At 43.2% G+C, this 17,886-nt stretch overlaps 1 protein-coding gene across 3 annotated transcripts in view; it reads right to left on the bottom strand.

Annotated features, from left to right (window-relative positions):
- Positions 1-16,220, bottom strand: part of DOCK11 (dedicator of cytokinesis 11) — a 249,713-nt gene extending 233,493 nt beyond the window's left edge. For all 3 annotated transcript variants that reach the window (XR_014460735.1, XM_083159557.1, XM_083159556.1), the window contains exon 1: positions 15,885-16,220. Coding sequence is in view for 2 of the 3 variants with exons in the window: in XM_083159557.1 (XP_083015683.1) it covers positions 15,885-15,986 (102 nt within the window). In the remaining variant the exon portion in view is untranslated. The remainder of the gene's footprint in view (positions 1-15,884) is intronic.
- Positions 16,221-17,886: the final 1,666 nt, after the last annotated feature.

The raw sequence follows: 17,886 nt of genomic DNA on the forward strand, positions 1-17,886 counted from the left end.
AAGGAATGTTGGGGGGGGTCTTTAAAAAACCCCTTACCGCCGCAGCCTGTTTTTGCCTTCCTGACAGAGCCCTTTTTTTCAAATCTGACATGTATCACTTTATGTTGGGATAACTTTTTATTGCTTTTACTTATCCCAGTGATTTTGAGATTGTTTTCCCATGACACATTGTACTTTAAGTTAGTGGTAAATTTTGGTCGATACAGTCTGTTTTTTTTTTGTGAAAAATACCAAAATGTCGTAAAAAAATTGAACATTTTGCAATTTGCAAAATGTTAAATTTTCTGCTTGTGAGACAAATAATCATACCACTCAAAATAGTTAATAACTAACAAAGACCATGGGTGACATTCTATGCTATGCGCTAAATGCGCATGTTTTATTTGCGCACCACATCGCCGCAAATCGCCAATTTTAAAATCGCATTTTTCAGTCAAAATGCGCATATTTAATGTGATGCGCATTGGAGGCTGAAAAGTGCGAAGAGGGGCGATTTGCAGCGAAGTGGTGCGCTGTATTTAGTCCTGAAAATGTCCCACATGCTGGGACTTGTGGTTCCCCAAGTCCCAGCATGCGGGGTAGGCTTGCTGGGACTCATAGTTCGCCAGTGTAAAACAATAGTTTTAATTCTTTTTTTTACACAAATCATCAGCCCGATGCCCACCGGCCAGGGGCATCGGGGACAGCCCCGGACTATCAGCATGGGCTGGTAAGTCCTGGAGGGGGGGGACCCCTTCATTGGGGGGGTCCCCACTTCCCCAGGACCCCTGCCCATGCTGACCAGCCAGGGGGTTAATGCTTTGGCCGCGGGAGCTTATATAATAAGTTTCCCCCGGCTGTGGCATTACCCTGCTGGCTGGTTGTGTCCGGTGCTGGTTCTTAAAATACGGGGGACCCCTAGTCACTTTGTCCCCCGTATTTTGGGAACCAGCGCCGGACCTTGAGTCTGGTGCTGGTTTCATAAAATCAAGGGGACCCCTATTTGTCGGGGACCCTGATTTTATGTCACCAGCACCGGCTCAGTGAGCCCGGGGCTGGTTATACTCGGGCGGGGGACCCCGCGCTCGTTTTTTTTGTTTTTTAACCCTTTCTTTTATTTTTGACAGCAGAACCCTGCACAGAACATTGCGATCTGTGCAGGGTTCTGGCTAATTCGCCTAACAGACCCAGGTCTGAAATTAGTGCGATAATTAGTCACCTAAAAAATGCGATGTGCAAATGCGCATAGCATTAAATATGCGACTTGTATACTTTTGTATTGGAAAACATCTGGATGCGATAAAAATGCGAATTAATCTCGCATTTTTATTCAGCATACCTTAACGCACATAATATGCGATTTCAGTCCCTGAGCGCATTCCATTAAATAAACGATTTAATGGGAAAATGCGATATCGCCATTTTGTGGTCTAATTACCGCAAAAAAACGATAATCGCATCCCATAGAATGTCACCCCATATGTCTACTTTATTTACCATCATTATTTCAACCTCCTTTTAATTTTTTTGGACACTAGGGGGCAGCAGAGACAAAATTATACACAGAACACAGAAAACGCTGCAATTGGCTGTTCACATTTGAACAGCCAATCGCAGCGATCGCCGATGGGGGGGGGCATCGCTTCCCCCCCTGGGCCACGAGGGAAGATGTCTGCTGTCAGGGACAGCAGCCATCGTCCCTCTGTCACCGCATCTATAGACGCGGCGACACTTTAAAGTCATGACGTACATTTATGCCATGCGTCGGGAAGTACATCCCGACCATGACGTAAATGTACGTCAAATGTCGGGAAGGGGTTAAAGACCCACATATCATAAATCGTTAACAGTATTGAGCATATACAATAAGTGATATTACAAACGATACCACTCAGAAGGGCCATAGTGAGCAATATCTTTAATCTTGGTATTGCCTTGTGAACGATTGCCCCTTTAAAAAAAAGTCAGAGTTCTGCTGGGATCCCGCGTGGCCGCTGAAACAGGACACAATTACATACGGCCCCAGATGTGCTCTATCTGGTTCCAGGCACCTCTACAATAATGGGCATATATGCATAGGCCTTTGCATTAATTCAAATTAACATTATTATTATTTTCTGACCCTAAAAATTTTGCTATTAGGGGCACATTTTGTGGGAATCCAAATATAACAGATACCCATCATAATTCAATTGTTCCCCTTGTCAGTGTGTGCCCATCAGTGATGGGCTTAAAGTGGTTAATTCTATCTAGAATACTGCTTTGCCCACCCAAATTTCCATTTGGGCACTGAAAGTGCCAACTTATCGCACATTTCAACTTACACCTCAGGAGACTGCGAGTTGTAATGTGTCCCCTCCGTGGCTATTTGTGCTTGAACAAAGCAACAACTGAATTGCTGTATTTGGCACCAACTAATGGCAGTCACAGGGTAGAACAACTGAATCGGCCCTTCCATAAGGGGCCCACACACGTAAAGATGTTGCTGAGAGATCTGAGCCATCGCTCAGCACACAGCACAGCACAGCGATGTGTGCTGAGTGATCTGTCAGAGCCAGTGTTCCCCGATGAGAACACTGGCTCCTACGGCAATCTAAGTACATTTATCCAGCATGCTGGATTTTAATCGCCAGGCGATAGCGACGTGAGGGTCGCGCACCACTATCACGCCTGCACACGGAGCGATGTAGGGGCATCTTCTAAGAGCGATCTATTCAAATTAAGTCAGATCACTTAGAAAATGCCCTGAAATCGCCCTTTGTGTAGGCCCCATTAGTGTTACCATACCCACTAGATATTTTATTAATGTAGCATTTTACCAAATGCAGGATGGTCCATTTCTGTATCCTATTTATAACACACTAGTAAGCCCGCTCAAAGCAAATGATACCAAAGATAGTCTGCTACCTTGTGATTACCTCATACTTGCCTACTTTTGAAAACTAGTTTCAGGGAGATTATAGTTGGTTGTCGAATTTTGCACAGCACCCCATTGAGAGGGTGTGTCATGCTCCACCCAAAGGGCGTGTCTACTTCCATATATGGTGATATTGTGAAAACAGATTGGGAACGTGTCACCTAGAAGCGTGTGTGTGTACTGCTACATCTGAGAGGAATCTTTTAAAAGGACTTATTTTCAAATGTAGATGAGCCCCAAAGCAGTTAGTAAGAGCTACTATACTTGGTAAAGTGCTGGGAAATGGTGCTGATGATTCAATGTAAATGTATCGATCTCTCATTCCGGTTTTGCCCAAAAATGTAACAGTGTAATGTGGGCTAGGTGAAATGAGGGAGATTGCTAGACTAATGAGGGAGAGAGGGAGATTGCTGCTATTTCAGGCAGTTTGTTACCTCTGTGTTTGTGCATAAGTGAGAGAGAAAGAGATGTTGTTTCACTCGCTGCCAACAGATGGCAATGTTTCGGTGACACAAACGGACCCAATATATATATATATAGATAGGAGATGCTGAACACCAATGGGAAATATAGCAATACACAGCTTGGTGATGCCTGCATTAAATATATACACATGTAATATACAGTACTGTATACAGATATAAATAGCCCCTGTAAGCCTGGATTGTAAGATGTTTTGAGGGTCATAAAATACAATTGTATTTTGCAGACAAAAATAGACTGCTTCTATTGATACATCCTGGGGCACTCTGCGATCACATGCACAGGCCTGATAGGACAAACCCTATATGACCTTCTGTTATGTCATTATGCTGGTTTTAATAAATGCAGCTTCTTGTCAGAAAATGTGTAATTTTCTATAACAGGAGAATGAAAATACTCTGGGTCTGATTCAAAAAGCTGCATTAAGTCAATGCTCAACCAGATCTCTCTATGCTACACTCTCCAAACTCTAACCATTATGTTTGATACTTGCAGATATTGAGGTTGGCTTACCTGATCATTAATATGCACATTTAATGTGCATTATGTGGTGTTTAATATCATCTACTATTAATTATACTGTCCCTCACTTATCATTTGCATGTTATTTATATGTCTTATCTGGCACCCCCTTTTATCTTTATCCTAACCCCATTTAATTTTAGTCCTTACCCTGATCTTTTTGTATGTGTATTTTAAAACTTCAATAAAAACTATTATTAAAAAAAAAAAGCTGCATTAAGTGGAGATTCTATCACAGAATAACTATGCGCACTTTGCACTATATTTAATGCATTTGATCCCCTGCTATTCAATTGCAAAATGCCTATTGCAGCACCCGCCCAGTAATTCTACAAAATGCAGAGAAAAAGTGGTAAAATTACCATAAACCCCAAAAAGTAGCAAATAAGTTTGGGTAACAGTATAGTGGGCTGTTATGTGGTGTCAAATGGCTGTTTTTAATCATGTGAAAATTATAGCATCTTTGGGGTACAGAAAAATGAACCTCACTGAGCAAGATTTGAGGCAAGATGTCACAGAAACTGCAACAAATAACATTTGGGGAAAGTAAAAATCTGAAAAATTATTTTTAGATTGAGAAGTCTGTGAAAACAGTAAAAGAATGAAAAGTGCTGTATTCCTGAATATTAAATATACTATGCTGCAGGGGAGACAAGAACTGCACAGGGCAGTAGGGTCTGTTAAAAAAATAATACACACCATTAAAAGGCTCATTACCTCTGGAGTTATAAGTAAAATCGCACATAAAATGCACACTGAAGTATACTCGGCACGACTTATACACTCCACCAGGTCTAATGGTCCCCATAGGTTCTCCACCACGGGCAGCAATTCCCATAGGTACTCCACCACCGGCAGCAATTCCCATAGGTGCTCCACCACTGGCAGCAATTCCCATAGGTGCTCCACCACCGGCAGCAATTCCCATACTTTCATAGTTTTAGTATCTTAATCGCATCACAGCAGCATACAAAGTCACTTATAGTGTGCTGAGCGCCTAGGCTTAGTACTTTTGACACAAAATAATTGGTATAAAGTCAAAGATTAAGCATAGTTATTCATTACGTGAGGCATGGTGTGGATTGGTTTCTTTTGCCTTTTTACCCATATAAGTGACTGACTGAGTGTCATACAAGACCTATCGGAAATGCCAGCACCAGTATTCAGGGTATGCCTGCATTGTATAGGCTTCACGCTAGGCTGTTCCCTGTGAGTTTTGAAGGCAAAATGCGCCCTGACATTTGACAGATGCCATGCTAAAACATACTGCCTGTGTATGGCATCTATTCACATTAAGTGGAGAGCTTGGGGATAACCCTCTGTAAGTGCTGGACACACCCCCACCAGTGATGTCACTGGGCACACATGTCCCCTCGTCCCGCACGCATGCTGCCCCCACACCCCTGCGCCCTGCCTTGCCCGTATCTTCACGGGGGCAGTTTGTTTGTTGAATTAGTGATGTGAATAATACTTGCATTGTGTGAAACAGACACCAGAGGGAAGCGTGCTGCGGCTAAGTTGAAAAGTCTGTGGTGAGCCAAACAGGGCTATTTCACCTCCTAGCACTTTTAGTTCCAGCGCATTAGCCCCGGAATTATTATTATTATTATGATATTTTATTTTATTTAGAAGGCCGTACATATAGCACACATTAGAACAGTACAGGGTACACAGAACTAAACATAACAGCAATAGAAGAAATAAAACTCATACAACTTTCTAGGGCTAGATTACAGGAGTGATTTCGACAATCAGTTTTTAACATCACTCCCAGGACTCTGCAGCAGAATGGATTTCCTCCAATAAAAATGGGGGACGCAGGGGAGCAGCCCAACATATGTGATGCGTCCTGGTCAAGTATCGCACTACTGCCTGCAGTCACATCACCGTTAGTGCCAGGCAAGTGGTTAATTAATTAAACCTCCTTAAAAGACTGTAGACGATAAACATGTAGCATTAATCATAAAGTAATTAGTAAGCTGAAAATACCATTGTGTGAACTTTTTGATATTTTGCAATGAACTAAGGGCTATAATATAGTTCACAGATATATACCCCAATAAAACTTGATCAGCAATATAAAATAACACTGATGTTTTTGCAGGCATTTTAATAAAATCTATAATAAATGAATCAGACTGAAATATTCTTATAATAGATCAAATATTATATACACAAATAACTGAGTGGCAATAAATAGGCGGGTTTCACTGCGCTGGAGTGTAAAGCTGCTCAGTTTAAAAGTAATCAAAATATGCGGGGAGAATGAGCGCTAATTAGAGATAGATAAAAGATATAGATAAAGATATAAAGAATGAAAAGCACCTGAAAAATAAAATACGGGTTAAATATAATGTTTACAGCTCCTTTAAAGCTGCTGTAGTTTGTCCGTGGTGTGCGCTAACACTTTCCCTACCTCTAGGTCCCGGGGTCTGGTATCGCTGTCAATTGGAGCTCCGTGCGTGACTGTATGTGAGTTGCGCCGCACTTCTCCTCTTGTCAGGATGCTGGAATGCCGTGACAGGTCGGGGCCGGGTGAGGAGGGTATGGAGGTGGATGCGGTGTGCTTGATGGAATAGCCACACGCTTCTTCTCCGTTCCCGTCCGCCCGTGCTTCTCGTTCTCTGCGGTGGCTGATGTAAATGCTGTGCTGGGACCGATCCTCCGTCCTGAGGGAGGGGAGGGCACACTTGGGAATCCACGGAAAGCCTTATTCAACGCGTTTCATGCCCTTGGGCACTTTTTCAAGAATGGCTTGCTGCGATTTTCCTTGCGTTTTTTATTCATAAAAATTAAAAAACTTTATTTTTAAAAACGGAAATGAACACTGAAAATCGGTGGGAACCTCATGTTACTTTATATGCTTGGAGGTTTTGATATAAAATTCAATGAAACTTTGGACAATATGGTCTCGAAATGGGAAGAGGACTGGATATGGCCAGACACCAAACACAGGAAAAACATCATACTGTGGAAAAGATTTATCGATGACGTCATCTTTGTATGGGGAGGAAGTGAAGACGAACTAAAAGACTTCTGTCAGTACCTAAACTCAAATCCACTCAATCTCCAGTTTACCACCGTAACCAGCAAAGAAAAAATTGTGTTTCTAGACCTGGAAATTACAATCAAAAATGGCAAGATCAATACACAGACTTACACTAAACCAGTCGATGGGAACAATATTCTTCCAGTCCAAAGCAACCATCACAGGAACTGGATTAAGAACATACCCATGGGCCAATATAGAAGACTCCGTAGAAACTGTACAGAAGACACCACCTTTCTCGAACAGACCAATGAACTTACACAAAAATTCATACAAAAAGGGTACAAGGCAATCACACTACAAAATCAACTTGAAACTGTGAAAAATATAGATCGCAAAGAAACGATAAAATATCAACCAAAAAAACTCATCAATGACAGAAATCTAACTTTTGTCACCCAATTTAACAGTGAACATCAAATATTTGAAAACATACTGAAGAAAAATTGGCATATATTACAACTGGACGATGACCTCAAACCATTATTAACGGACAAACCAAAAATAATATACAAAAAAGCAAGAAACCTGCGTCAAGAATTGGTATCCAGTTTTATTAAACCAATTACACAGAAGAAAAAACAGACTAAAGGCTTTCATCATTGCCTAAAGTGTAAGGCGTGCAAAAATCTAAACAACACAACAACAAAACCCGTCACAAAGTTTTCGTCAAATATCACTAAAAAAGAATACGACATAAAAGAGCATATTTCATGTGAGACAGAGGGAGTTGTCTATCTTCTCTGCTGCCCATGTAAACTCCAGTACATTGGACAGACAAAAAGACAATTAAAAATAAGACTCTCCGAACATATTTATAACATCAAAAAAGGACTCACAACACATAGCGTATCAAATCATTTCTTGCAAATCCACAACAAAGACCCATCAGGTCTACAGTTCATGGCAATAAAAAAAGTTAATCAACACTGGAGAGGAGGAGATTATATCAAATCCTTAAAACAAACAGAGACAAAGTGGATCTATGAACTTAAAACTCTTTTACCGCAAGGTTTGAACATTGATTTCGAACTTAATGCTTTTCTCTGAATACCACATCATTCGTTATTTCATAAATATTTTTCTTTAAATTACAAATCTTGATTCTCCAAAATTTCTTTTTCTTTTTCCTTCTGATTTTCTAATTTTTAAACACCTGCTTTATATTTTTATTTTTAATATTTTTTTATCCATTTGAGACCATATTGTCCAAAGTTTCATTGAATTTTATATCAAAACCTCCAAGCATATAAAGTAACATGAGGTTCCCACCGATTTTCAGTGTTCATTTCCGTTTTTAAAAATAAAGTTTTTTAATTTTTTATGAATAAAAAACGCAAGGAAAATCGCAGCAAGCCATTCTTGAAAAAGTGCCCAAGGGCATGAAACGCGTTGAATAAGGCTTTCCGTGGATTCCCAAGTGTGCCCTCCCCTCCCTCAGGACGGAGGATCGGTCCCAGCACAGCATTTACATCAGCCACCGCAGAGAACGAGAAGCACGGGCGGACGGGAACAGAGAAGAAGCGTGTGGCTATTCCATCAAGCACACCGCATCCACCTCCATACCCTCCTCACCCGGCCCCGACCTGTCACGGCATTCCAGCATCCTGACAAGAGGAGAAGTGCGGCGCAACTCACATACAGTCACGCATGGAGCTCCAATTGACAGCGATACCAGACCCCGGGACCTAGAGGTAGGGAAAGTGTTAGCGCACACCACGGACAAACTACAGCAGCTTTAAAGGAGCTGTAAACATTATATTTAACCCGTATTTTATTTTTCAGGTGCTTTTCATTCTTTATATCTTTATCTATATCTTTTATCTATCTCTAATTAGCGCTCATTCTCCCCGCATATTTTGAGTGTCAATAAAACCTGAATTATTTTGCTTGCACAGCGATCTGCAGTAACTTTATGCCCCCCACAAGGTAATCGTAGTTACTGTGAGATATTACAGTATGCCACAGCAAAACCATGAGGGCACCGTAACAGCTGATCCAGCGATCTCTGACTAAGGGAAGCTACAGTACATCCTTCAGTAGGCAGAGTACTGTAAAAACTGCTCAGCATATCTACTGTAATGTTACGGAAGTAGACAGATGGGAACAGGGACCTTTGATCCCTTTCAGGGTATCTGATTTTCATGGATCCGATGGCAAAAATCAATACTTATAGTAGTGCTCTTTAAATAATAGTCTGTTTACCTTAATTGTATTAGTTTATGCTTAGAATATTTATTATAATATAGAGTTGTCTTTAGTTGTAGTCCATTGCCAGTCTGTTTGCAGTGCTGTATATGTGTCCACAGCGGAAACATACAGTATAGCGCAGTATAGCTCAGTGGGCAGCATTAACAAGTGACTGTTGAAAAATGCAATCCTATGTAAACATGATACCTCCCACCCCATATGTTGTTAAAGATATACTGTTTCCTAAATGTTATGTAATAACCATGGCAACCACAGTCACGTAGTATAAGAATGAAACTTCCGAAATAAGCTCTTCCCTCCCCAAGCCTTAAGTTTGAGCATATCTTTACCCCTTCCTAGATACGCAGATGTACACTGTCTAGGCAAAATTGTCACAGCTGGTAGCCAAACGCTTTGGAGTACCCCTTTAAAGGGGGGAGAGTGGGGGAGTGTGCAGCTTATACTGCACACTCCCCTACTCTCCTTCTTTCTGTCATGTACATGCCGTGATCTACTCAGAGAACATGTGATAATACATAAAGTATTAAATCTAGCTTCAAAGCAGGAATACAAATGTATTTCAGTGGAAGCCTTATTAACAAGGACATTCTGCAGAGAAGACCCCGTTTATACAGAATGGTATGACATTTCTGGCTTTTACCTGTGATTTGAATAATGAATCCAAGGTTCCAGTCTGACCCAGTACCGGTAATTTGCGTTTGAACAGGGGACTTTTTCTTGTGGAAAGGGTCAACCTGGATCGATATTCCCGGGAATAAAGCAGGGTTGAAACCCCGGGATTGTCAACCCGGGTTTACCCTTTCACACAAAAAATGTTCGCTTTGCAGTGAGAACGGGGTTATGAGTTATAGAAGAACATATATCATCGAGGGAAAATAAATATTAATTTATAATACCTGTGGCAGCACAGTCTATATATAAACAGTACTAACTAGAGACAGGATTATATGCATTTTCATATTTGGCCCATTATCAGCGGTTATTTCATATTTCACCTAAATCTAGTGATGGTGCATATTTTGACTGGTGGACGGAGAGAGGTCGGCGGCTGAGCGTGGCCAGTACAGTATCCTAGCGTTCTCGGTCCTGTCCATTTTTTGCCTTTTGAAAGCATTCCAAATCGCCCTTGTGCCACCCGACCGCTGCTGATAGGCTGACAGCCTCGCTCATCAGAGGTCAGGATTGAGCGGCCTGTCATTGTGGCGGGGGGGGGGGGGGGGATGTGGCTGGAAGAGCTGACATGCTGCTAAACAGTGCAGCGTGTAACAATAAGGTCTTCCAGCTACATCTCGCCCAGTTGTGCTGACAGGCTGACACGTGGCCAATCGAAGTGCGGGTGGTGGATGCCGGGGTCAGTGCTTCTGCCCTCAAGTAGCAACAGAAGAGGCCAGTGGTGAGCATTACTAGTGATACAAACTACAGTATCTGTGTAACTGCTGGGGGGGGGGGGGGGGCATTATCTGAATTTTACTGCTGGGGGCATTATCTGGATTTTACTGCTGGGGGGCATTATATGTATTTTACTCAGGGTTGCCTACCTGACCCTCTCCTTCAGGGTGTAAATGCTCTGCTCCTGGACTCCCTGGTAATGAATGATTGCCATCACCACAAATGCATCCTAAATAGAAAAGTAATCGCAGATCCACTCGCAAAAACTGAACCATCAAACAGTTTTTTCTCCATCTGCACCAGTCTAGTACTTCCACTAATCTGATCAGAAACCAGGCTGGAAGTGGTCATTAGAGACCCACGCGGCCGATGTTTCATGTTTCGGAAACATTGGCACTCATCTATCCAATGCTGCCAATAATGACAGCATTGAAAGGTGTCAGATCCGACCTTTTTTCACGGATTGTTGAATTCACGCCCACTTTCCGACAATCCGTGGCCGTTTCAAACAATTTACAGACGTTCTGACACTCGTTACTTGAAAACCGGCGGAATCAGCCAGGACTCCGACTGTTGGGATGTCCCATCAGTCGTAATCTGGGACTGAATACCCCCATAGCCTAAACAGAGAAACATGTGAGGGTTAAATAAATTCTACAATATAAACCATAAAGCTCCTTGGACCACATAAACATAACCAAAGGCTGAATGTTCTCCCGACCCCTGCACCCAACAGCAAGCTCTCCTCCCTCTATACAAGGTTAGCTTGGGAGTAAATATGGACAATTCTATTGATATTAATCCATAATTGTTCCATAATTGTTCTCAATCAAAACTTTTAAGTATTTCTTTATCAATGATAAATAGAAAATGGTCAACAACAATAAATACTGTATATAATAAATTAAAAATGGGGGGGGGGGAGGGGGGTCCCCCACACCTTTTTCATACATAACTCGTCGCCGGGCGGCCATCAGAATCCTCTTCAGCGGCATCAAGGGACACCGTGGACATCGGGGGACCAACGGGGCACCGCCCGGGGACAAGGTATGTATGAAAAAAAAATATTCCAAAAGCTGCAAAAATGCCTTATACAAAATGCTTGTGGTCCCAAGCATTTCGAATAAGGGATACTCAACCTGTATTAAAAAGTTGCAAAAACCACTTGTATGACCTAGTTTGCAACTAACGGGACATACACACCGAGCATTATGAAATACCGATATAGTCCATATTGGTAGAAGACATAGTACATATTGCACAGTGTGTATACAGCTTGCACGCCCCTGTGAAGTTGGTATCGCAAGAATAAATAGACTCTGCAGGCAGCACAATTTTTACTAGAAACTATACAATCTATAGTACTGGGGACATCTATAACACTAGGATATGATATATATATAACTGGCACAAAATATGTGCAAGAAAATGATTGCTTGGCATTCAAAATCAGTGCCTGAGATAGTACACAAACTTTGTTTCATGTTTTGAAACCTTGTTTTATGCACAAATAAAATATATTTGTGTGTATTTCATGTGTTTGGACAACATAAATGCAAGTTACATCAAGATACATCATTGAAATATAAAAATATTCTGAAATACAGAATAATCTGTTATCCAAAATTCTTCTGGTCCCGAGCATTTTGGTTAAGGGATACTCAACCTGTATAGTCAAAATTCTGTATAGTCAAAATTGCACAGTGTGTATAGTCAATATCAGTAGTTCTGGCCTCTGGGGAGTTCAAGGGAAATCGTACATTGTCAAAATAGGCCATAGCCAAAATAACACCTTTAATGAATCTGGCCCTGTGACAAGTGTTTATCCACTTTCTGTTAAGGGCTTCCTTCAATTGTACTTAAGAAGGATTCCGCAGAAAAAAATTATGATTTCTCATTGCAATTCAGCTCAATGGAACAACATAGTATATCTGTTTATATTGCAAGTTTTGCCTCACACCTACTAGAACACAAGAAAACTTGTGAAGTCAAGTTTACAGTACCTGTCTGATTTATGAATAACTGGTTACCAGGGGTGATGGGAATATATTACTTTACATCAATTTTAAACGCACAGAGAAAGTAGCTCACAATGGGGCAGATGTATTAAGCCTTAACAAGAGATAAATGCAAGGGTGATAAGGAGAGATAAATGTTCAGCCAATCAGCTCCTTACTGACTTTTTTCAAACACAGCCTGTAAAATGTCAGAAAGGAGCTGATTGGCTGGATGTTTATCTCTATTTATCACCCTTGCATTTATCTCTTGTTAAGGCTTAATACATCTGCCCCAATGACAGTTAAACTTTCCATCACATGACCCTTGCACAATGGACATTGTGACATATAGGTTATACTGTACAGGAGAAACATCTCTATGCTCTACACATAAATGCCATTGCTACATTCTACGTCTAATGCTGCTTTCCCACTGCAGACCCGTTTTAGTTTACAGGTAATCTTAAATGGTATTTAGCATTCCCACTGCAGCAGATTACAGTTTCAAATGCCATTTAAGTACCATTCCCATTGCAGGTAAAACGTTTTAGCTCTTCAAAACGTTTAGTGCCTGTGACAATGGGTCAGGCCTGTCTTTCCTTGTTGATATATATATATATATATATATATATATATATATATATATATATAGATCTATATATACATATATATATATATATATATAGATCTATATAGATTTATATATATATCTATATAGATCTATATATATATAGATAGATATATATCTATCAACAAGGATAGACAGATGAAAGTGGTTAATCTTTCAGCCCGGCAGCGTACACACACGGAGATGATTGCTGAAAAAAATCAGCAATCATCTCTACCGTTTAAAGATGCATTCCCATTGCATCTTAAACGGTAGATTACCGTGCAAAACCCTGCTCTGAAAACGGGTTGAAATACCGTTTAACTTTAAACGGTATTTCAACTCTGGCGCTTTCCCACTGCAGCCTTAAACGGTATTTTGCCCTCAAAAATCGGCAAAATACCGTTTTAAGGCTGCAGTGGGAAAGGGGCATAAAGCTAGGTACGCACTACTGTGTACAATATTTGACTGATTTGACAATAATAAACTGATTGTCCTGTTTACTGCACATTGTGTAGGCATGATGGTTTTGACAAAAGAACTGTAAGAAAGAAGCCAGAAATGCTCTCCTTCATCTATCTAACTGTTCAAACTTGCCAGAATATATCGGCAAGTTTAAATAAAGCCCTGATATTGGTCCTGATTCGGGTTGACTCGCTAAACAGTGAAAAATTGCTACTTAGCAAGCCGTTTAACGTGACCCACCAGGAGAGCCTCCAAACTTTCAAGCGTTCCCTGAAAACTCACCTCTTCAGGCAAGCCTATGAAGTTCCACACGCATAACCCTCTGATGCTGCTTTCACACCACAAAACCTGCTTAGACCAGGTATTTAAAAAGTTTTGTTTTAAAAGGGTCAGAGCAAGTTTAACCCCTTTCGCATTGCATGTGAATACCAGGTCTAAAGTAGGTTTGCGGTGTGAAAGCAACACAGCTCCCCCCCCCTCCCCTCTCAGGGCCCCCCACAGCACAGCAGCGGCTTCAGGCACTCCAGACTGACCGGGTTGAGAGGGAGCTCTCCCGTCCCCCAATGGGAGCGCCAGGAGCCAGTATCAGACAGCCTGCGCCGCTTTGCCAGGTAAGGGGGGCAGCTTGCCCATCAGCTCTCTCTCCACAACTAAGCGGTGCCCTGTCTATAGGGGGGGTCCCGAAGCACCCTCTCATCGTGACACTGCTCCGAGCTGCCCACAATTTACAAGCCCGGCACCCCGGTCATAGCGCGCAGGCACAGGGCCCCCCGTTCTTGCCACCCCCCCCCTCCGGGTCCTCCTCACTGCCGGCAGAGTGCACATCCTGCTGGTCCCCCATCCCCGGCACCGTAACCCGCACACAGCAGCATCAATGGCCGCCACCGACTCGCTGTTGTGCTACCAGGTCCGTGCAGCGACCTGTGGTGCCCCAGCTCTGGGTATTAGGGGGCAGGTACACTGGTAACATACACTGCAGGAGGGACCCCCTGCCCCCAGCGCGATCATTCCCTTCCCTGCGCTGCCTGGGGGGGTACCATTTCAGACACCAAAAAAAAGGGTCTGAAACGGGTAGGACCCTGCTTTTTTACTGTTTCCAAAAAAAAGTTTTTTGGGAAATGGTAAAATCATTCTGCACCTTTCAGACCACACATATTACCGTTTTAACGGTTAAAAATCAGCAAAATACAGGTTTTTTTTTAGTGCGGTCTGAAAGGGGCATTAGGCACTTATGTATTATATAACTTGTAACTTGGTGGGACTGCTATGCTATTACTGTTGCCTGTCCTTGTGTTTCCCTCCTATATACCTAATAGATTGTAAGCTTGCAGCAGGGCCCTCTTACCTCCAAGTCTGTCCTTCGCTACCCAGTTTATCACTGTCTACAATTGTAAAGCGCAACGGAATCTGCTGCGCTATACTGTATAAGAAACTGTTAATAAATAAAGGCATCAGCACATTGGCCCTGCTCATATGCGCAGACCGCAGAAATCAGTCTCCGGTACGAATACGCCGGGGACCGAGTGAATAAGAATTAGGCCATTGTGCAGTGTTGGTATTCTCAATAAATTGCCCTTATTTCCTGTTTTATGCTGATTACCATTCTGCATTCTGATTGTAGGCATACATATGCACATTCAATACGGTGTGGCTTAAAAAATAGTTTGCGCTCCATTCGCAGAAAAATCATGGCAATAGTTGGGTTGCCAAAAGAATCACAATGGTGTGTAGGCGGCTGGTTTACACAATTTTTTCTGTTCAACTTGTGAATAGATGATCAGATAGAAGGGATGAGGCAGCACACACCCTGCTGATGGTTACACACATACATACAGTAACTTCCCCTCAGTGACCAGATGGAGATGTGTAAGAACTATGACATGAAAAGGAGACCCCGGGTACAGTCACAGTGCCGGCATCTCCCCAGCACAGCTACAAGCCTCAGCCAGGGTGTGGCCTCCATCATACGGCAACATGGGACACTGGAGGAGGGAGTAGAGCCTGGCAGCAGCAACAAGAGCGCAGGGACCGAGCCCCAGCCCGCAGCTCAGTGCAGCCGCTGCTCCCAGGCAGCCACGGCCGGGGTATAGCTGCACATGGCGGATGTTAGTAACTTCCTGCAGCAGCATCATCGTGTCACCCCCCGGCAGCTGGGGCGAGGCAGGCAACACATGCTGCTGGCTGCTGACCCGGCCATCGCCTCCCGCGCATATACACACAGCCGCCGGCCGCCCTATGATGGGGAGAGTCCCCAGTATCACTCACCAGGATAACGGAGCTCCGGACAGCCTCGGACACGCTCTGCCTCAGCTCCGCGGCTGTACCTGGCTTACTCAGCCGCTTCGTAAACTTCCTCACGTCTGCCATGTCCGCGCCGTCTTCCCGGTGCCCTCCTCGGTCACAGAGTCAGGCGGCTGCAGTGCACTCACTGCGGGGTCTCCTCGCTGCTGTCACTGCTCCTCTCAGTACACTGCTGCTTCTGCTCCTCACTGTCCTATACTAGTGCTGCAGCTGCTCTCTAGTCTCAAGTGCTGTAGTAGCATCACACACACACATAGCGTCCGGAGGCTGCTGCTGATGTCACTGCTTCTCACTGTAGTGCTGCTGCTCCTCACTGTAATACTCATGTAGCATCATAAGACACACAGGCTGCTGCTAGGGACTGCTCTATGCGCTCTCACTCACTGCACTGTGCAGCAGGTGCTGCTGCTCCCTACAGGGGGTATAGATAATTAGGTCGACATGAGTCTAGGTTGACATGGGTTAGGTCGACAGGGCCAGTATGTCGACATGGGGGTATGTTGACAGTCAAAAGTTCGACATGGGGTTTTCACTTTTTTTTTGTCCCGAATGTCGACATGGGCACTGAAGCGTAGCACCGCGTTCCCTCGCATGGCTCGCTGCGTTCACCATGCTTTGGGCACGGTGCCTTGCTACGATCGGCATGCTATTTTATTCTTCCACCACTCCCTAGTAGATGCATACCTCCCAACTGTCACGATTTTAGAGGGACAGTCCCGATTTTCGGGTCCTGTCCCGCTGTCCCACCCGCGGCAGGCATTGTCCCGCTGCGGGGGGGGTGACAGTTGGGAGACCCCCAATCTAGTAGAATAGACGCTGTGCGCATGCGCACAGCGTCTATTCTCGTATGAAAATGAGGTTGCGGCTAATTAGCATAAGCCGCGCCCTCATTTGCATACGCCCTGCCCCCTTTTCGGGCGAGTGTCCCTATTTCTTACGGACAAAAGTTGGGAGGTATGTAGATGGTCGGCACATGTCGGCTCAAAAATATGGGAAAAACCCCATGTCGACCTTTTGACTGTTGACCTAACCCATGGCGACCTTCCTGCATGTCGACCCAATGACTGTCAACCCAATGACCGTATCCCCCTACAGTAACACCTCCTATACTGCTCCCTAGATTAATAAATATATAAATATAAATATATATATATATATATATATACTTGTACACCTTGAAAAAGGGGTATTGTGGCCCGAAACGTCGGTTTCTTTTGACATTAAAACTTTGATTATTCTTCACAAACCCTGAGGAGTGCCGCTGCTTGCTAGGACCAGTCTGCTATATATATATATATATTTTTTTTTTTTTGCTCCCTACACTAACATATACACCATGCTGCTGTTCCCTACACTTATATACAGAGCACCTTGTGATTCTGCTCCCTGCATACATATATGCACAGTGGCAAACGCAGGATTTTTAGAGGGGGGTTTCCAAATGTAATCCAAAATCTCCTACTCTGCAGCACATTGGAGTAAGTTTGGCAGTCTGGGGGAGTGGTAACAGCCCTGAATATTGGTCTTTATATACACAGAATACTGCATGGAATACAGTATTAATATTTAACAGTACAGATGGTCTATAGTATAGGCCTGGGGTAGCCAACTCCAGTCCTCGAGAGCTACCAACAGTGCATGTTTTCCAGATCTCCTCACAGAATCGCAAGTGAAGTAATTAGCTCCACCGATGGATCTTTGAAAATGTGTTAATGAGTAATGAGTGCACCTGTGCAGCAAATAGGTTGTCTGGAAAATGTGACCTGTTGGTAGCTCTCGAGGACTGGAGTTGGCTACCACTGGTATAGGCTGTTTCAAACATTTAAATAAGTGATCAGGAAAAGTTAAACATATAATAACTACACAAACAGAATAGAACCAGTACTGCACTTTCTAAACTCACAATCTCTCACCTCATGGTAAGGCTCCTGTCTCTTCCTCCTGGTAGCTGCTCTCTGGTCCAGTA

This window comes from Crinia signifera, chromosome 9, assembly GCF_055691185.1.
Source record: "Crinia signifera chromosome 9, ASM5569118v1, whole genome shotgun sequence".
NCBI lineage: Eukaryota > Metazoa > Chordata > Amphibia > Anura > Myobatrachidae > Crinia > Crinia signifera.